Source organism: Strongylocentrotus purpuratus, unplaced genomic scaffold (genome assembly GCF_000002235.5).
Source record: "Strongylocentrotus purpuratus isolate Spur 01 unplaced genomic scaffold, Spur_5.0 spur5_scaffold_4, whole genome shotgun sequence".
Taxonomy (NCBI): domain Eukaryota; kingdom Metazoa; phylum Echinodermata; class Echinoidea; order Camarodonta; family Strongylocentrotidae; genus Strongylocentrotus; species Strongylocentrotus purpuratus.
The window spans coordinates 17,925,670-17,947,687 of NW_022145610.1; the positions used below are offsets into that span (position 1 = coordinate 17,925,670).

The window sequence follows — 22,018 nt, forward strand, 5'->3', positions numbered from 1 at the left end:
CCCCTCCCTGCTCCCACCCCCCCCCCCATTACGTCACTGCTGGTCACCATTTCGTACCAATATTTGGCTCGCATAATTTCAAATTTGGGCCTCCCCCCCCCCCCCCCCCCCCCTAAGAAATCCTGGATCCACGCCTGAAAGGAAACATGGTCATATGGATTGGTTGTTTAGGAACAAATGACATCAGTAAGACATACAGTTCCCATTTTAAAGCTGTGTAATCAAAGAGCATTAACGCTGTTCTAATAACATGTGTAACCTACTAATTTAAATATTTGTATAAATATGAATATTGTGAAACAGAACAAAGTATTCAAAGAGTAAAAATAATGATTTTTGTTATGTACAAGCCTTACGAAATAAAAAAAACTTTATTTGTAGAATCTTTTCGAACAACAACCCCCAAAATCAATTAATGCTACCCTGCGTTTTGGAACCGATGTCACCATTCATATCGTCGTGCAAAAATTATGATTTCAACGACCAAAATTAAGATGTTGTTATACTTGCCAGTACTCATGCTTGCTTGTGCTTATATAGATGTAGAAACTTTATTTGTAGAATGTAGGAATAACACCCCAAACAATCACAAAGTAATACCCTGCGTTTTGGAATTGTTTGCCTGTGTTTATAGATGTAGAAATCAGCGAATGAAATCTATATTTCTTTTGAATGGTAAACGGTGTACGTGTATTGATGACGGCTGGATATTCGCGTGAAGACCTTTTGCATTATCACGATTATTCTCACACAAATGTATTATTCATTTATTGACATCACAAAATCAAAATCAAAATTGCCGTACTTGAACTATTTTTTTCCTTCTCATTGAACTCTTGCATTCCCCCAAGGCTTACTGTAAACATGCTCCAGTGAAGCGCACCCTCGCCTACGTTCATTGTCCATCAGTTCTAATATCAGGAGGCCTATAGGGGGTGTTTAACAAAGGGAATGGTTTCCCAGGTCGCTGAAAAACAAGTTGAAACCAGCAGGCAACTGGTCAACGGGTACCAGTTAAAAACAGTATAATTTAACTGGTTTTTGATTGCGCGGTACAGTCCAGGTATTGGACTATTGTTGAGTAAGAATATCGTAAAAATGCACATGTACTCTCTTTATTTTTGCATTAAAAAAAATCATACCCAAAGGTTGAATGACTGTGCCCATCCAGCATGAGTGAAAGTTGAAAGCTTGATCTTAATTGATATTGGTAGGTAACTTTTCTTTTAATTTGATGTATATTTTATTATATTTCATTGACGATTTATTTGAAATTAACAAAATGCATTTTCATGATACAATGATACAATAAAGGTTTAAATATGTTTTGTTCCAATGGGTGACATGTTCGTGCCTACATGGTTTTTCTTCACGAAATGACTTTACACGCTCTCCTTTTTTTTCTCTCACTCTCTCTCTCTCTCTCTCTCTCTCTCTCCCTCTCTATCCCTCTCTCTCTCTCTCTCTCTCTCTCACTCTCTCTCTCACTCTCACTCTCTCTCTCTCTCTCCCTCCCTTTCTCTTAAAATCTCGAATATATTATGAATATGGTATATCCATAATCCTCAAATATATGCCAAATAGCTCTAATATTCATTTCATGTATCCCATCGGCTCGGCCCGCTGTTATTTACTCTGTACACGAGGCAATTTCATTACTATATATGTATTATCCAAAATAAATTCCATTGAATATCATACCACCGCTACGCATATGACACAGAGATGTATTTGACTTTCATGCCTGATGTACTTGCTCAAGGGCACAGCATCTCAACCATAGAAGCATGTGTGGATTATATATGAATGCACGTGCAACAAAGCAAACTCATGCGAATAAAATTGAATTGTTGTTTATTGGCATTTCTAATAAACAAGTATTCAAACTAAATTTCAATGGGGTATATGTCTGAAGTTATTTTATAAAACCATCACCCATTGCTAGAAATCTAGGATTACTTTTTTGATGAACATTTAATATGCAAGTTACAAATTACAAAATCTGCTCATAGATTGAAAAATTACCAACATAATTAAACCAACATATACCACATGATATATAATATCCGACGTATTCAATAGTCTTTTGATCAGGTCAGTATGAAACGATTGTTCATGCTTGGATCACTAGCAAGTTAGAGTACTGTAATATGTTATTGTATGGACTCCCTGACTACCACATAGGGTAACTGCAGCGGGTCTATAACACTTGTGCAAGACTGAATTGTGGTTTTTCAAATTTGAAAACAAAATTATGTTGTAGTCTTAAGCAAAATAATCAGGAACTATTGCAGCGCATTAAAATATATCTGCATAGTTTTCTGCAGTTTATACATGTATATTATCATCATTATTATTATTATTATCCGCAAATAAACTGATATCTTATTACATCGTTAGGGTTATTTGTTAGGTCAATATAAGGTTTGACCCCCGCGTGAAAATTGCATCAAAGAGTTTTTCAATGGTTTTCCGGTAATGTCTGACATATCAGGAACAACATACCAACAAATGAGAACATCGGAAACACGTTATTTTCAAAGTGGCTTCCATTATGGGCGCCAACATGCCTTATAATAGCCCAAAGTCGTGTTATATCGGGTGTAATTCTGCTGTCTATACCAAATAGGTTTTGTTAGTCGAAGAATTTAATCATACCACATACATACAATGGGTTATGGCCCCCAGGAAACCTGAAACATCCAAGATAGCGTCCAAAATGGCCGCCAGTCTCCTAAAAAATAATCGAAAGTTAGTGCACCCACACCTCTTCTTTCTGACAAAATCGAGTCCGTAAGGGTTATTCTGTTTCCTATTGAGAAATTGTTTTGTGCATGGGAAAGACGGGGTAAGGTCCATCGAACCGACTGTGGGGTCTGTTTCGAAGGCTTTTTTTTGGGGGGGGGTGGACTAGCCCCGCCGGCTACAGTCAGGCTAACCACATTAATGCCGATGTATAAGATGGCCTAAGTTACTAAATGGGGTTACTATTTCGGGACAGAGTCCCAAACTTGTCGACAACAAAGAGAAAACAATAAATTGTAATGTTCAGCTGCATAGAAAAAAGTGACCGTTAAAAACACCAAAATAATAATTTAATATCATAACCTTAACCCGACATAAAAATATCCATAATCTAGATAAAATTTATAAAATGTTGTTGATGAGTTTAGAATAAATCAGAAGCGAAGTTCAGAACGTAACAATGTTTAATGTTACTATTTCGGGGTTCGAAATTCCACTATCGGAATGAATGTCGCTAACTCCTAATCAGAAGGATGGGAGGGAGCGGACACTGTACGCGTAGAGGGAAATGTTGAGTGTTTCGTCGAAGGGCAGGTCAAACTACAGATTGCACTAAAAAAAAACTTGTCTCCCCTCACGACACAAGTGCCCCCCTGGATCCACGCTACGCCACTGCTCTGTCTGAAGATTATTCCCGGATGCCTCAGTTTACAGTTTTGATGTTGTGTGGAATGATGCACAAGCCGCTTTAAGTCTCTTCATTCCTGGAAACAGGGAAATCGATATTGAAAAGAAAAAATCATTCTGGATTATTTCTGATAAGATCTAAATAAGACACATTGAAAAGAATATCTCGATGCCGGAAGATGAGTTGACTATTTTTTCTGAATATTGTTGATTTCAGGGTGCTGCAGACCCCTCAGCCCTCCCTACTCCCCGCCTCATACCCATATGAATGATATCAAGGTATTATTACACTATAATTAAAAATGAAATTAACTAGCTCATCATTACCTTCGATGAGTTTGTATTTCGGTAGGGCATGGACGAGTCTAATCCAACCGAATTCGTTGTAATAGAAGGCCGCCCCTGGTGCGATGGCGAGACCGTGATTAAGACAGTGAATGGCAAACTGCTTTTCGGATTCTTTGCTTGCACTCCTGATGATCTGTGTGCATGAAGGAGGAAGGATAGCCTGTTATTGTGTTGTCCCGACATTCGATCCGGGCTTTATTTCAATAAAGAAAAGAGTCATACCTTTCACACCGGCAGGACCGGCAAGACGACAACAGACCGACAACAGAACGCACGAACATATTACATTTCGTCCAAGAACCAAAAACTGACACGCATGTATAAATACAAGTGTATATTGGTGAATGAAACAAAATACCATAAATACTATATAACACATACTATATACCCACCTTTCTAAAGTCGGCCCAAATGAATAACCCTGCACTGGGTTTCACAAATGGCACATCAAGCTCTTTCAGAGTTTCCATTACGATAGTTGCCGATTCCATCAACATCTTATTGTGAGTTGGAAGGTACATCTTCAACCATTCTAAGTAAAAAACAATATATATATAAATATACCCACTATATTATATATAATTTGATTTTGATAATCCTTCGTCACGGCAATATACAAATAATAATTAAGACAATTGAAATAAAAGACCTTAATAGTACTTTTCTTACATAGCCTATATACAATATATATATATATATATGTATATATATATATATATATATATATATATATATATATATATATATATATATATATATATATTTAAATACATACATACATTCATACATACATATATATTCATAATCATATATGATCAATTACTCCTACCAAAAATACTTAAACAAAATCCATTATCCACCGATTAAAATTCCACCGAGTCTGCTAAAGAAACTGCGCACTATAAAGAGTCAGGTGAATTTGCTGTCGATTTAGAACATTTTATTGAATATTATTATCTTTAATGTTGCCATTATTATGATGATTATCATAATTGTCACGTGACTTTGAACTATCAGTTTTATAATGAAAGTATTTATTCAAGGTCATGATCTGACGCAATCATGCTCCTACAACGATATTCATGATATGATGACAAGATCTCAAATTCTCAGACAACGGTAAATTCCGCTTCTATAAAGGCGATTGATTAAACATCATAAGACAATAATCTGTTAGATAATTATTGACTAGTTTAAAAGAAGACTCTTTGAGAGAAGTTGAGAAAAAGTTCTTCCTACACAATTTTTGTTTTCTATCTTGGTAAAATTTTCCTTGCAGATCCGCTTAAGCTTTCATATTATCCGGAACTCTTGCTAATTACTGGTAATTGTATTTTTATATAAATATGTATTGTTTTAAATCAATAATACATCACCAACTAGGTAAATCTCGTCAAAGGTCTTATACTGGTATAAATTACATGTGTTTAAAAAGATGGAAATAGGACTCTTCTTTACCTTTGTCCTCAAGTAATTTTGCCACAGCTATTTGGATGAAAATTGGAACCTGGGAGAATTCAATTACAAGTCCTAGGCCAGCTAAAACTCGAGGATTTAACGTATAAACGACTCCGAGTGGACAACCTGGCATTCCAAAATCCTGTCAAATAAAAAAGCAGACGAATAAGTAAATAAATAAATAAATAAATACATGAATGAATAAATATATACATGAATACACAAATATATACCTGAACAAATAAATGACTACATACACTAAATAATTGATGAATAATGAAGAAAAAAGCGACCAGGTCATTCGGAAGTAAATGGTCCGAATTCACAAAGGAGGTTTGTCGACAAACCTTGGTTTTCGTGCGTCATATGACGCGTTTCGACGTGTCTTTACAAACCAGGTTTGTAAAAAAAAAACGCGTCATTGTCGCCAAACCTCCTTTGTGAATTCAGGCCAATAGGTACAGAATAATGACCATTACAATGTTTCATTCTTGTAGACCACATCAAATCATGATACGTAGTTCATGAACCGTGAACGCCACGGGTCTGGAAGAAAAAATGTCACAGGGCGGTCACTTTACCCACTTAGAAGAGGTAGTCAAATATGTGATATTTATTTATATAAAGAACAATGTAAGTTCTTTACAGGGGCATGTATCCGGGCTTTTTCAGAGAGGGGGTATGGTGAATATTGTCTCCGACAATGCTGTTTCTCAGGTTCATGTTTTCAGGAATCCCGCCGGTCTTCCTTTGCTTCGGAAAGAGGGTGGGGGCTCCTTTTAGCCCTAAAATTAACTTAGCCTTAAAAGGCTATATTTTGTCTCTACAGGCGAAGGTCATTTTGCCTCCCTTCCCTCCGTTCGCCCATAATTTGTAGGAATAATATTAATGGTGGCGCGATGGCTCAGTGGTAGAGTAGTGGTCTCGTTACCGGGAGATCCCGGGTTCGAAACCTAGTCGACAAGCTAGCGAGTATAAAGGCATTAGGACTAATCATCAGTACAAAGTCCATCGGAGAGGACTTAAAGCCGTTTGTCCCCAGGTTGCTTACTGACAGGCATGCACATGCTTTCTTAGCAGTCGAATATCAACAAACTATCAAACCATAAATATGGATGGTAAAATTGATAACCTTTGCCATTCCCCATATGACATGTGTCTTTGTCTTGTCCGGTAGCTCATCTGAATGCCAGGTGAATATACTTGAACTCTCTACAGACTCTTCAAAGATACTAGCAGCATAGATCTCATCAATCACGCAATGTAGACCATGCCTGTAAATGAAAAAATGTATATAACAACATTTGATTAAGCTACTTTGTTACACTTTTTAAATTGTTACTGTATTTTGTATTTTATAACTTAATTCACAAAGGAAACGTTTATAGGGTGAAGTAATCGTTACATGTATTTTAAGCTTCTACCAATCTACTAAATGTTGTTATTATTTGTTTTTTTACACTTCATTCGTAAATATACATGTACTAACATGTAGATAAGCTTACTTAATTGCATGTTAGTGCATGTATATTTACGAATGTAGTATAACAAAATATGGAAACAAATACGTATAACATACATGGAAATGATTATTATACAAATAATGAATGGTTATGAGTTCAATAGTGCGAATATGTTCATGAGTTGAAAGATTAACATTCTATTCAACGAGGCGTCAGCCGAGTTGAATAGAATTAACGTTAATCTTTCAACGAATGAACATATTTGCACTATTGAACGAATGAAAAACATTCATTATTTGTTTTATACAACATCGAAGAAGACCTAATAGAACGTTAATCAACAAATTATGCTTTACTCCTTATAAAGATAAATTGAAGTTCGAGTCAAGCCTTCTCGATTACATGCAGATTGCCTTCGCGTCAGATACACGCAGGGATACGCGCGCACATGCAGCAGAGAGGTACGCAGTCTGCATATAACCAAAAATGCACGGCGCATATAACCAAAAATGCACGACCGTGCAATATACCATCTATTGAATATCATGTGATCAACAACCGTCCAATCAAATGACAAGGATCCACGTAGGTGTTGTATAAAATTGAATAAGTATAATCAAATACAGAAGACGGCCGATATACTTGATATTAAATCCACTGTATTGACACTAAATATACTTAAGTATTTTGCCAAATCGTATTCGGGTAAACCTGATAGTAATTAAATAACGTATAAAACGGAAATTACTATGTAATTATTTGGGGGGTAAGATTCGAACATTAAAAAAACCATTCTGTGATTTAATTTAGTGTGAATATAATACATTTTACATCTTCGTTATACCACAAGGTAATCTCTTCTACCCTATCCTATTTTATCCTATTCTATTATATTCTATCCTATCCGGCCAAAGATATCCTATCCTATCCTAACATATCCTATCATTTTCTATTCTATTATTCTTCTGCATTGCATCTATATATCGTATATCAGTCGAAAACATACCTTTTACAGAAAACTTACCTTTTACAAAATGTGAGGTATTCCAAAACTTGTCGTTTGGTGTACACGGTTCCATTCGGATTGGCAGGATTGACCAGAAAAAGAGCCCTGACGTTATGTCCCTAATATTTATTGCAATAATAATAATAATGATAATAATATTAATAATAATAATAATAATAATAATAATAATAATAATAATAATAATAATAATATAATAATGATAATACAATGATAATTGTAATGATAATAACGACTATTATCATAATGAAAAATAATAATAACAATGTAGTAATGATAACAATAAAATAATAATAATAATGATTATAATAATAATATTAATAATAATAATGATGATAATAATGATAAAAAGAAGAGTAGAAATAATGCTGATAATCGAGAGGTAATTTGAATAAAAAGGGACATAAAATATGAAGGGGAAAGCAAGCCTTTTATGAACATTTCTGCTTTCTTTCAATATAAATTCGAATTTAATGGGAAATCCAACCTTAAAGTAAATAATTATAAATAGAGCAGACAAATCAGAAAAACAGACTGGTGAAATCGGACGCCAAATTAGAAAGTTATGAATTTTTCAAAGTTGTAATCACTATACGTATAGGAACTTCAAATTATCTGAATCGGCAGTGTCACTGTGACGGAAATCTTTTACATTTTGTTCCAACACACAAAATGACTCAAATGTAAGTTTTTCAAAATGTATGACTCGGGATGGCTTTTTCCTTTTTTAGAAGACTTACGATAATATGCTACCCACTATACATTTTTGGATGTGCCCTAAGGGAGGAGCTGCTCAGGGGAAAAACAGAAGTTTATATTTTCATACACGAACAACGGGATAGTTAACCGACAACCGACTAGACGTCACAATCCAGTTATCAAATTGCTAATTTTCGATTCGCGTAGAAGGAGTGATCTCATATCTAAAACACAAATAACTTTATTATAATTGTTGTTCCGATTTATTTCGAACTTTCGTCATTTTGTTTATCTTATTTTCCGCTTTCATACAAAATTAATAAAATTATCACAAGGGTTGGAGTGCCCTTTAATTACACCACCTCCGTCCTCAATGTAAATGGGGTAGTTATTAGCAGGTGGTGTCGGTGAGTTTTTTTTTGGGGGGGAGGGGGGGCCGGTGGGGGCAATTTTCATAGGGATAGTTACAAGAATAAAGTTAGAAAGGTATTTTTTCTCTCGGGAATAGTTAGAGCGAGGGAAAATTTCCACCAAGGTAGTTGTCCGGGTAAAAAAAACCTCCGGGTGCAATAATAATTGTCCGCGGGGAAAGTTTTCTCGGACTTAAGGTTTGGGGTACTTACATTACGTGGAAGACCTGATCGAGTAAAGCTAATCTAATCAAAAGCAAAAACAATTCTTGCACGGACACCACCTTAAATAAGCCGGAAAAATTAAACGTGCGACGAAATAATCAGTGGGGCCATCCTTGTAGACCAACAACCCAGAAAACTGACAAACAAAGAATACGAGATAGAAAAAAATGTTGGTTTCATGGGCTGCCTGTCTAGTTAACCCCCTGAAAACGTCATCAGAAGGTCCACGAGACCGACTGTCGTTCTCATAGGCTGTAGCCATTGTACTTACCTCCTGTTTTGCTTTTTCCAAAGCTGACTCAAGAAGAGGAACAGTCAGTTCAAACGGTTCTCTTCCATCTGGTTCTGCCTTCAGTATTAATGACGAAAAAAAAGAAAGAAAAAAAAATTATCTTATAGGTCCTGCATTTTTGTTAACAGTCTTGAAAAGTAACAAGGGGGCTGCTGAAGGGTTTAGGGTGCGATGCTACTATTTTATTTTCAGTCAGCAATTCGGATATACTTGAGCATTCTTCTTTGGTTGGCAAAATCACGAAATATGATCTCTTTTCTTTTTTTTCCACCTCAGTGAAGCTTGAAAGAAGAAAACATAAATGCAGAAGTGAAAATATTGGGAGGATGCATTTTATGCTGACCTTGCTGCTAAGATGCACTGGATAGGTCTTCGCTCCATACTGGAACAGAAGGTCACGTGGTATAGCTCCATACATAGGAGCAGGAGTCAAAATGGTGTCTGCAGTTTTTAAAGGCAAGTGTGAAAATGAAAACATTTAAATCGTCATGACTACACAGGATGTGTATGGCATTATGTTCAAGCTATCCACCTCAAGCAGACCACTCACATTCCCCATCTTCTCACGTTTGCCCTCTTTCCCTCTCCACCCCACCCTTTTTTCCTCTCTCTCTCTCTCACCCACCTTACGTCTCTTTCACTCTCCCTCCCCTCTCCCTCCCCTCTCCATATGCTTTCTTCCTTTTTTTTTACAAGGAGCTTTAATTGAGAACGGAAGTTAAAGCAGTTCATCCGTTTAGGCTCCCCCCCCCCCCCCCACCAATTCTGAGTTTTGGAGGGGGTGATGGGATGTTTAAAAAACGTATTCTGGGGAGAAAAAAAATGATGTGGGCAAAATTATGTGCATGGTTTAATAACATTTAAATTGCAACCACATTTTCTCCGACAGGACTCGATCTGCATTGATATGAAGCCGATTTTATTTGAAGACATACATTTTTTACAAGTGACAAGAGCAGTGGTTTTGCTATTAGATTTTCATTGAAATCCTGTAAAATTAGTGCTTTATTTCAGACATTGGAGAACGAATAATAAGTGAGACGCATAAATAAATATATACCTCCTTTGTCACATAATACGTAAGCCATCGCACTCAGTGCAGACGTCACTCCATTCAGAACTATGAACTATACGAATGAGAAAGACCAAACTTTGTAAATCACGGTGCATAATTTGAAGAGCTCGGTTCCAAAAGTGATAATTTGAGGTAAATTTGAGGTCTATTGTCAAAACATTTAATTAAGTATTAAAAGTGCTAGATCCTCGAGTAATAATAGGATTGCAGTACTGTTTATATATGGAAGGTAATAGCGTTAAAACTGTACAGGCTATCGTTAGTAAAGAGGGGGAGGGGTTGGAGGAGACAAAAAGGACACATACATTTCCCCGATCGTATTGCGAGAGAGAGAGAGAGAGAGAGGGGGGTGAGATAGAGAGGGAGAGAGAGAGAGAATGAGAGGGTAGAGAAAGAGAGGGTAGAAAAGGGAGAGAGAGGGAGGGAGAGAGAGGGAGGGAGAGAGAGGGAGAGAGAGAGAGAGAGAGAGGGGGAGATAAATATATATATATAGAGAGAGAGAGAGAGAGAGAGAGAGAGAGAGGGGGAGAGAGAGAGCATTGTCCGGGGTTCAAATTCAGCTTTCTTTAAAATTATTAAACCTGGTACTAATTAAGTTATCTGCCATGTGATTGCCAAGTGATGCTACATAAAATAGTACCACAATATTGTCTATGGTTGTAAAGAAATTGTTTGGCTTGCACCCAATAGATTAAGATCGCGTGCTCGATTTTGTCATTGAAACCAAGTCAGAAAAAAAAAAAAATCTTGGAATCAGCGTGATCTACTGGGTACAAAACAGAAAATTCTTTACCACAATAGAAACTTCTTCCAGGTAGCCATACATTAAAATAACAAATGTTGTTTACTCAAATAGCATTGTAGAGACGATGAACAAATTATCCTGCGAACAATGGACTCAACCGAGTGGAATCAACTGTTAAACAAATTATCATGAGTCCTATGAAAGGGTATATTGCTACCCCATATTATTATTATCAATTGTTTGGAATCACTGTAACCCTCGGGTCTCTCCTCCCGGTATAACTGACTGGGGGTGTGCAAGTGGACCACTACACCGGGGTTTTCTCCTACTCTTATACAAATAGTGCAGTGGGTTTTTAACTTGCAAAGGTGGTGACTCTCCTCTACACGCCCCCCCCCCCCCCCAAAAAAAAAAAAAATAATAACAATAATAAATAAATAAATAAAAAATAAAAAAAATATATATATATATATATATATATTAATAATAAATAAATAAATTAAAATAAATAAATAAATAAATAAATAAAAAATAAAAATAATAATTTTAAAAAAAATAGTAATAAATAAATAAATGAACAAATAAATAAAAAGAAGAAGAATAATTGTATACCTTATCCGGATCGAGAGTTTCTGGAGCTTTCTGACCACTGCAGCTGGATAAGAACCCAGATAAGGCTTTCCGGAGGCGGAGACTACCATTACGATCCCCGTATGGTAGCATCGTTGAGTTCCACGTCATGAAGTCTGGCTGGTTCAACTAATAATTGGTCAAAATATGATAATTGATTTCGATAAGTAGCGAAACAGGTTCATTGCGATACAGGGTGGGCCGGGCTTAGCATATAGCTTTTGCTATGCAACTTGTCATGCTTGTAGTAGGCTAGTAGCTGGATATTTATCATGTATGTTGATTTTTTTTTTTGTCCATGAGCGGCACAAACTATTTCGATCTTCGCTTTTAATACGTGTCTTCCCTACCTTAGCACTCTCATTCTCTCTTTCTCTCTCTATCTCTATCTCTCTATCTCTCTCTCGTCTCTCTGTCCCTTGTTGCTATTCTATCTAAACCGCGACTGTTTCTCAACTTTCACTCATTTATTACTTTACAAACCAAAAAATCATGTGACCACCTTTTCTTAAACTGTCACACGTTTGATCTGCTGTGATTTTTCTGCCTCCAAGGGAATTTAACTAAAGGTTAATTTCCCCTTTTTGTCAAACGTATACGTCAAATTATTTCATCATTTTCCTTTCTGCAAATAAGCCTTTGCTCATGTAGACCATGTCATATTTTATTGCATAATAGTGTCTAAATATCGTCTGTTGAGAGCTAAAATTCGTTAATAGTGCTAAAATAATATTACTTAAAGAGAAGGTTGAGTTCTGGGAAGAGGTGAAAAATAATTTGTGAGCATTACTCATTCTTATTATGCAAGTGTGGAAGAACATCAGTTAAGAGATGTTCCCTGAAAAGCATGGCTCTTCAAATGCCTTCATATTCTAAATATGCATGTAACATCGTAAAAATCGGGGGCCGGCTTTTTACGCCACATGTTCGTGTAGTCCCATATACATCTTTCTGTGCAAGTGTTTGTAACTTTACCAAGACTTGGCCACATTTCTTATCATTTTGATGATTCCAGAACCTTGCAATACACACAAATTCTAATATGCTAGATGATCAACCTTTTCTGGTCGGTTCCACACCGTTTCTTTCACAATGCAATCGCATGACCAGAACTCAACTTCATCTTTAATGCCATTTTGGCTCTAAGCAGACGTAACGATCTATTACGATTTGAGAGCATCACGAAAAATGAATGTATAGCTTTACCTTTTCAGTGATGAGATCTCGGACTGCGTCGTTGTATGCAGTCGCAAGATTTATTATACCCTTGAAGAAAAAAAGGAAAGTGGGTTAGAAGGAAGCATTACTCTTGTGTTAATAATTAACGATAATCATGATTTTGTCTTATTTTCCTCATTTCCTCTTTTCATGTCCAGAGCACATATCCTTGCTGGCGACGCATAAAACGCTAGATCGGATAGTGTTAATGGCATGTGAGCATTAATTTAAAAGTATTTAGTTTTGGGAAATTTTTTGAAAATGGGTGGATAGTGATTCTCTACAATTTTGATATATTTGGATGCCCCTGTGGATGTATTAAAAAACTTAACACCAGAAATTTTAGCCCCTTAAACACTTCTGCTTTCGAAAAAAAATTGAATAGATAAAGATTTACCGGTGCATCCGGTAAATTTTGATAAATTTCAAATAGCTCCTATATACTGCCGTACAATGGTAGCTGCGACCATGAAAATCTCAGAGTATGTAGTTGTTATAGTTACCGAACGAGAATAGCTAATCGGTCGATTTTAGTCAATAAACATTGTTTTATAGCTTAATTAATATCTTGACCTTGAGAGGGAGCTATACAACAAAAAGAGTTTATTATTTACAATTTCATGACTTTAGGCTCGATTTCAACCTCGACAACGATCACTGAATATTGTAGGATCGTATATATGCTTCCAATATGTTCATTTGAACCAGATTCATGACCCCATACCAAAACTTTGTATTTTGGCCTTTAATGCTCACATGCATGAAAGTCTAATACGAGTATCGACCAGCTTACCTCTTTGTTGTGATTTTCATCGAATTTGTTCCTCCCATACGCTGTATTGATGTCTCTCAACTGAAATTCGAAAGAAGAACAACTCTCAACGCGCTTAGAAATGTCCCGTTCCGATGCCATGGCACAAGCTAAAAACTAGTGAGGATTTTAATTAATTCAGTCTTCTTAAATAGGGTGAGAACAGTTTCCCCACAGTATTATAGTCTCTCAAGTGTATGACTGAACTTTACAAACTTTATAATAAATGTTGTGATAGTGGTCTCAGCTAGATCCGTACACCGAAAGAGTCAGTCTGTTATACATATTGTCGGTCGGTTCCGATCTGCTGTGATAACGTCTGGCTGGCTCCATGCACTGCCCACTTGTTAGCTCTTTCGATAGATGCTTCTCCAATATATATATATATATATATAACAATATAACTTGCCCATCCAAGTGTAGTACCGACACTCAGCCAGTTCAATTGTATCACTTTTCATGCATGCACAGGCAGTGCACTCCATGATACACAGACCAGTATTATTTGAAAAGGGGAAACAAATGCTATTAATTGCAGCACCTCCATCGCTGTATATAGGATGATTATTTCAAAATGTACAAAGTGGGACGTACCTCTTCATGTTTTGAAGATCTATGGATATCCGGGGTCATTGCAGTAATGTGCTAACCGTGAACTGGTCTGACAGCTCCTTTCAAACATGAGGGACTAATTTCTTTGTAGACAGGTGATCAGAATTTTTTAGATGATCGGCCTGATTACTTTTTCACTTATATTAGATGTTTGACGTCTCTACGTCATGTTATGCTATGGTCACATTACCCAAAAGTAGCCTGCTCGGCGGCCGAGCGGCGAGTTTTTAACCAATTCTGCCCGGCGGCTGCCCGGCCACCGAGCGGCGGCGGCCCAGACAACGCTCTTTTTTTGGGCATCGCTCGGTCGCCGCTGAAGTTTTAGCGCGGAGTTAAAATTTGGGCGGCGCCTGCTCATTTTTCACTCTCCGCCCAAAATACGCTCGGTGCCTGGGCGGTCGCCGCCCGGGCACTGACCTAATTGCTGGGCGATGCTTAATTTCAGCAGCGACCGAGCAGGCTACTGATCGGTCGGTCGCTGCTCTGATTTGTGACCATAGCTTAAAAGAAGTTAGTTTGAAATTGAATTTGTTGTAGTAGCTCTGCTACGGCGAAGTGATTTTTTAATAGGATGATGACATGGTGTCAATGCATTTCGGCAGCGTGGTGAGTTAGGTCATTACATGCTCTGATCTGGTTGAAGTCGGGCTGTAATCACAGACGGTCAAGAGAAAATTGCATCTTGACCTGTGTAAGAAGCCTTAAAGGGCCACTCTAACCCAATAATTATAGCCTTTTAAAACATGAATACACCTCTACTTATTAATATGCCAGCCTCTGATTTTTTTCAGAAAATCTCTAAATTGACCAATAAATGAAAATAATCATCCATTTTTCATAGATCTCACGTATGATGGGCTACGCCCCTCGAAAAAAGAAAAGTAATACGGTCACGTGGCTTGATGACGCTTTTGGCGTCATTGCGGGAATGTCCGATTTGTAAGGATATTACAATCTCATTGTAATTCATAATTAGGAATGACGGAATTGCCACAAACGGACTGGGATTATCGAGTGCATATCATTTTTTCGGATCAATTAATGTCTTTCACCCCTAATTTATATCATAGTTTGCTTTTTTAAAGACATTTTAATGCCTAAATCACCCTCCTTTTCAGAGGCTCCTGCAGTGACGCCATATGCTATTGCGTCATACAGCTCCGAACCTGGGTTTTTTCTGAGCGTTCTGGGTCGTCCTTTTTAAAGCTAGATTCCAGAATTATTGATGATTTCTAAGAAAGATCATTTTCATGTTCGGAATCTCCGTCAATTTTTGTTCTACATGGCTTTTTTCTTCTTCACTTTTTAGCCCGTTTTGGTTAGAGTGGCCCTTTAAGTCATGATGTCCTGGTTTCATATGCGGTTTCTGCACCAGTAGCCCTTTGAATTTGGGTTGTTTTTATACATGCAAACTTCAATAAAGACTTGAAGTAACTGGATCAGGGGCCCGTTCCTAGAAAACGTCATAAGTCCAGGGATAATCACAAATCCCTGATAAGTCTAACTTCTTGACTAAATCAGCGTTAGTGAGCAACTTGTCCGCTATGTGTTTCACCAAGCCCTCTTTGCTAAGATCAACGAAAACATCCTGACTAAGTAGTAATGACGCCTCTGACACCGTCGTATCTCTGTCATAACTATTTAGTCGATGGGCAGCGCCATCACATGTCATTTATTGGGTAGACTATGGCTGGCAAAAAAGGACAATAAATCCTTCAACTATGATTTTTCTACACATTCATTTAAAGGTATTATAAAGTTTTGGTATGGGGTCATGAATTTGGTTCAAATTAACGTATTGGAAGCATATGCGTTCCTAATTATTCATTGATCGTTGTATCGGTTGAAATCGAGTCTAAAGTTATGAAATTGTAAATAATAAACCCTTTATGTTGTATAGCTCCCTCTCAAGGTCAAGATACCAATTTAGCTATGAAACAATGTTTCTTGACTAAAATCGACCGATTAGCTATTCCCGTTTGGAAATTATATATCACAACTACATATTCTGAGATTTTCATGGTCACAGCTACCATTGTACGGCCGTAGGCGCTATTTGAAATTTATCAAAATTTACCGGGAGCACCGGTAAATATTTATATTCAATTTTTCTTGAAAACAGAAGTGTTTTAGGGGTTAATTTTTTTAGTGCTTATAATACATCCACAGGGGCATCCAAATATATCAAAATTCACTATCCACCCAATTTTCTAAGTTTCCCAAAACTTTGTATTACCTTTAAACAGTGAGTAATCGTTTTTTGTATTTAAAGATTTTCCCACTTAAATACACTGATTATACGCCTTTATTTCCACATTGTAAAATCGTCGAAGGGATATGTATTTTGCCACGGCAGGCAAGCCATAGTTCGAAGTGTGTTCTTTAGTTTTCAGACCCATTGCTTTCGAGATCAATTCTATCTTCAAATGTGTAAAATGAATAGTTTAAAACATGTTTTTTTAACGTTTGGAATGTTGAAGTTTTGTCATTTGATTATTGAACTGACACCTAAAACATTGGACACAAACTTCATTACATCGTATTTTTCTAAGAATAATATATTGGTGTATTTTTATAAACTATCAAACGAAAATATCCGGGGGGTACCTATCTCAAGAACAAAACTGATTCACCAGTCATGTACTCATAATTATATTTTATAAGTACCTTTTTTGTATAATCTACACGCATTTGGTAGTATATTGCATCTTTTATTTCTTGGTATCATTTTCAATCTTTTTCATTACTAATTCATTTAAATAATTGCATTTTCCCTAATATTAATTTTGTAATAATCCGGTGGTATTGCGACTAAGGCTAAGTCTCGGCTCCTCTTCTCTCTGATATTATCGATCTCACGAGATACTAGCTAGTAAGCTCTTCGTGAAACGACAGATCAGAGATATCTCCGTAGTTGGCGGATAAAGTTATGACTGTCTTGTCGTTGGTTTCTAGGAACGAGCCCCAGTGTCCCCGAGCTTTCATTAGGGACTTTTAATTTGCACGACGACATAGTGGACTGCTACGCGTGACGTCCTTATAAGGCACTGACAATGCTTTAAAAGGACATTACAGTGCCTTATAAGGACGTCACACGTAGCAATCCACTATGTCGTCGTGCCAATCTAAAAGTTCCTATTGAGTTCACTCTGCTCCCTAAAACGGTCCAACCCTGGTATCCCAACCCACCCCACGACACATGTAACGGGAACTTTTCATTCATTAGTACCCATGCAAATGGTTCACCCTTTTTCTGTCGGTTCCACAAAATAAGCGTTCACGCAAAACATTACAAATATCAAGCACATCACAATCCTATACAAACAATTCAATCATATCACAGGCATCAACAAAATATCACATACTACACAGTCAAAGCAATAATAGCCTAATAGTCCACTCCAAATTTTATTAAACCGAAACGGAACTTCTTTTTGCCCAATTGATCGTGAGCCCGGCAGCCACTGAGCAGCGCCAGATCGAAGAGTCTGGAAATTTAGTCTATTACTATATAGTGCGTCCCAGAAAAAACGAAACAGAGAATTATCGATGTTTTATCATAACTTAATCACAATTATGATTAATAAATGACATATATTTGTAAAGCTTGGATCCTTCTCTTCCATTATTTTGATGCAAGTTATTATGATGCATATTTCACGCATGAGTGATTAAAAACAATTTGAAGAGAGGAAACTAAAACGTCATTTTTAGGGCGGTATCTAAATTTCAAAGAGAAAATCACATTTCTAGAGAGTTCATTTCCTGCCCTTTTATATGACACCTCAATCCGGAAAAAGGTTCTGTTGTTTCAAAGTAATGCGTGCATTTCCATAATTTGATTACACGAATTCGTTTTCACTTGCTGCCTGCCAACATGACATGGGACCAAGCGTTGAACGGCATCAGTATGTCAGTTTCAAGGGCTCCACCACACACTGCTTGATTAAAATGATGCATAAATTCTACAAGGAATCAGACAAACAGGGTATTGTAGGAAATCTTGTGGTCACAGATTTCTCAAGGTTCTTTGACACGGTAGACCATACCGTGGTTGTAACCATAGACGTTGTAACTATAAGCTGCTCATGGGAGTCCGTCCAGAAATCATCCCATGGATCGCCGATTTTCTAACGAACCGGCAAGCAGAGAGTATTAAAGTACTAAAGCGCTATCTCCTCCTGGAATGAACTAACCTGTGGCGTTCCACAGGGAACAAAGATCGGCCCCTAGCTTTTCTAGCAGTCATCATTGACGCATGTACTGGAATCGACAGAGGTGCATACATGATACATTGAAATACGTGGACGATCTTAATTAGCATCGGGGAGACAAAGACCGTTAATGAGCCTTCTCATCAGTTCTACACGAAGCTGTCAACGATCACGACCTGGTACAATGGGCTGACCAAGACTACTTTCACCTAAATGCAGCTTAATGTAAACAACTCAGATTTGCTTCAAGAGAACCAAACCAGCACCAAGTACCGGACAAATCTCTAGGCCCTAAAGTTTCGGATGTGGTCAATGAAACGAAAATCCCCGGTCTCTGGGTTCAAGATGACCTGAAATGGGACATACATGTTAAAGAAGTGTTTTTGAAAAGCAGGAAATGAGTACACATATTGAGCGAACTCAAGAAATTTCAAATCCCACGAGAAGACATAGAGGCTGTTCACACCGGCAGAGATAGCGCGCGCTAGACCGCGCTATCTCTGCGGTTTGGAAGGTACGTCGTTTTGGTCCGCCCAACAGCGAGCCACGGCGAGCCAAAACGGCGTGCCACTGGAGCACCTATTGGAGGTGGTCCACGAGAGAGAGCGCGGTCTAGCGCGCGCTAGAAAAAGGGGGTGCTACGATAGACCGCGCTATCTCTTTGCGGTGTGCCTCTGTTCACACCGCAAAGAGATAGCGCGGTCTATCGTAGCACCCCCTTTTTTCTAGCGCGCGCTAGACCGCGCTCTCTCTCGTGGACCACCCCCAAGAGGTGCTCCAGTGGCACGCCGTTTTGGCTCGCCGTGGCTCGCTGTTGGGGGGACCAAAACGACGTTGTACCTTCCAAACCGCAGAGATAGCGCGGTCTAGCGCGCGCTATCTCTGCCGGTGTGAACAGCCTAAGTTGCCGTTTACAAGTACTACGTCGGACCAGGCACCCGTTTCACAAAGCCTTTTTTCAATGACAAATGACAATTATCAGTGACGAATCTGCTGATAACCAATCAGAAGCAAGGATTTCAGTAGCTAATAACAACAAATGTCATTTGTCACTGATGACAAGTTTTGTGAAACACCCCCTGCTCTGGAATACGCAGCACCGGTGTGGCGCCCCCTGGACTCACAGGGCCGAATTCACAAAGGAGGTTTGTCGACAAACCTTGGTTTTCGTGCGTCATATGACGCATTCGACGCGTTTTTACAAACCAGGTTTGTAAAAAAAAGCGTAAAAACGCGTCATAATTATGACGTACGAAAACCAAGGTTTGTCGGCAAACCTCCTTTGTGAATTCGGGCCACAGAGTATTGAATTACACAATCACCATCTGAGCAAAACCTCTCACAAACTCCATTTAGATCTCACCACTTTGTTTGTTTGTTTTTATTTCCGAAATCCATACATACATACATACAAGTTTTAAAAACATACATATATAAACACAGTTCAAATGATAAGAAGGTAGGTAAATGTGTATAAGTATCTGGTTGGAAAGCCCACTTCATGACCATTTTCAAAATGGTCCTGTTCTTCCATGGGCTCCAAAAGCAAAAAAAAATTATTTACATACAATATCTATTTTCAATCATAGTAATTTACTTCATGTTTCCCGTCGGCTGGACCATCTGTTATTCACTCTGTACACAGTGTGTGCGGGTAAGTACTAAATCAAATGAACGGGGTAATAGTATTGTAAAGCCCTTAGAGACATTTGTATTTTAAGCGCTATATACAAATTAAATATTATTATTATTATTATTATTATTATTATTATTACACAGAGCAATTTCATTACTAATAGCAAAATAAATTCCCTTGAATATCATGCAACCGTTACGCAGATGACACAGAGATGTACTTGTTTTTCACGCCTGATGTACTTGCTCTAGGGCATAGCATCTCAACCATAGAAGCATGTGGTGATTATATTCGTGGATGCGTGTGCAACAAAACAAACTCATGCTACATGGCAGCAGATGGAATGTAAGTCGAAAGTTCTGTTATAAAACCATTACTTAGTGCTAGAAATCTAGGATTACTTTTTTTTCGATGAACATTTAATATGCAAGTTACAAATCGCAAAATCTGCTAATAGATTGAAAAATCACCAACATATGTAAATTAACATACCACATAGTATACAAATATACACTGCCTTGAGAGGTTCTGGTTAAAACTATGCGCAAGAGGTGACTCCAATAGTACTATTTGCTGAGGGGCGCAGCCCCGAAGCAAATGGTACTTTTGGAGTCACCGAGGCCCATAGTTTAACCAGTACCTCGAATAGAAGGCATGGTATATTTGTTTTATATCCTGCATCAAAAATGTATTTTTAAAAAAAATTTAAAAAAAACTTTTTTTGGAAAAAAAAATTTAGAACAAAAAAATGTCAATTTTTATCTAAAAAGATTTAAAATATTTTGTTTTCATTAAATTAAGATTTGAAAAAAAAAATTGACTCAATTAAAAAAAAAAAAAAATTCACATTTTTTTTCAACTCCCAAATAGTAAACCAAAATAGTACTCTCATATAGTACTTTCTAAAAATAGGTCAAATATTTCTGGTCATGTGACAAGCTCTCAACCAATCAAAAGCCAACAAATTTTTGATGCACGATATATTAGATAATATACGACGTATTCAATAGTATTTTGATTCGGTCAGTAATAAAAAGATTAACAGTTTATGCTTTCATGTCTAGTTATGATATTACTGTAACGGGTAATTGTATATGACTGTATGGAGTCTATGGACTCCCTAACTCCCAAATAGGGCGACTGCAGCGGGTCCAAAACACTAAAATAAATCATTTTCGTAACTTAATCAAACATATTGCCCAAATCTGTGTTAAGTGCCTCGTTACAAATTATTTCATTCACATCTGACGCATAATGTATTTCAATAGTCAGAATGCAAATTGCATACATTGATTGTTGCTAGGAAAGAACATATACATTTAAACACATCAGGAACTCTTGCAGCGCAGTAGAATAATATTTGCATAGTTTTCTGCGCGTTATAAATGTATGTTATTATTATTGTTATTATCCACATATGAAGAATTTTTTTTTGATTGCAGCATGACAGTTATTTTTCAGGTCAATACCATATAGAATTTGACCCCCGAAAATTGCAACAAACATTTTCTCAACGGTGTCCGTTAGTGTTGGACATCGGGAAGAACATACTAAAATCTACGAAAAATCGGACCCGTTTTCAAAATGGCGTCCAATATGGCCGCCAATACTTTAAAAATAGCCATAAATCATTATATTATTTTTTTTCAATTCAATTGAATTTTATTTCGCAATATAAAATCAAAATATACAAAGTAACAGTAAATTTTAACTATGTTTACAAAGG

General features: G+C 37.2%; 1 protein-coding gene across 1 annotated transcript; it reads right to left on the reverse strand.

Annotated features, from left to right (window-relative positions):
• Window positions 1-2,473: 2,473 nt before the first annotated feature.
• LOC100888915 (1-aminocyclopropane-1-carboxylate synthase-like protein 1) lies at window positions 2,474-14,353 on the reverse strand. Its single transcript, XM_030997199.1, has 12 exons — window positions 13,813-14,353; window positions 13,008-13,067; window positions 11,784-11,930; window positions 10,412-10,478; window positions 9,695-9,792; window positions 9,331-9,408; window positions 7,726-7,826; window positions 6,371-6,512; window positions 5,239-5,380; window positions 4,173-4,312; window positions 3,760-3,913; window positions 2,474-3,509 (listed from the first exon to the last, which is right to left on the reverse strand). The coding sequence occupies exons 1-12, from the start codon at window positions 13,930-13,932 to the stop codon at window positions 3,454-3,456; spliced, it is 1,305 nt and encodes a 434-aa protein (XP_030853059.1). The 5' UTR covers window positions 13,933-14,353; the 3' UTR covers window positions 2,474-3,453.
• Between the last annotated feature and the right edge of the window lie 7,665 nt (window positions 14,354-22,018).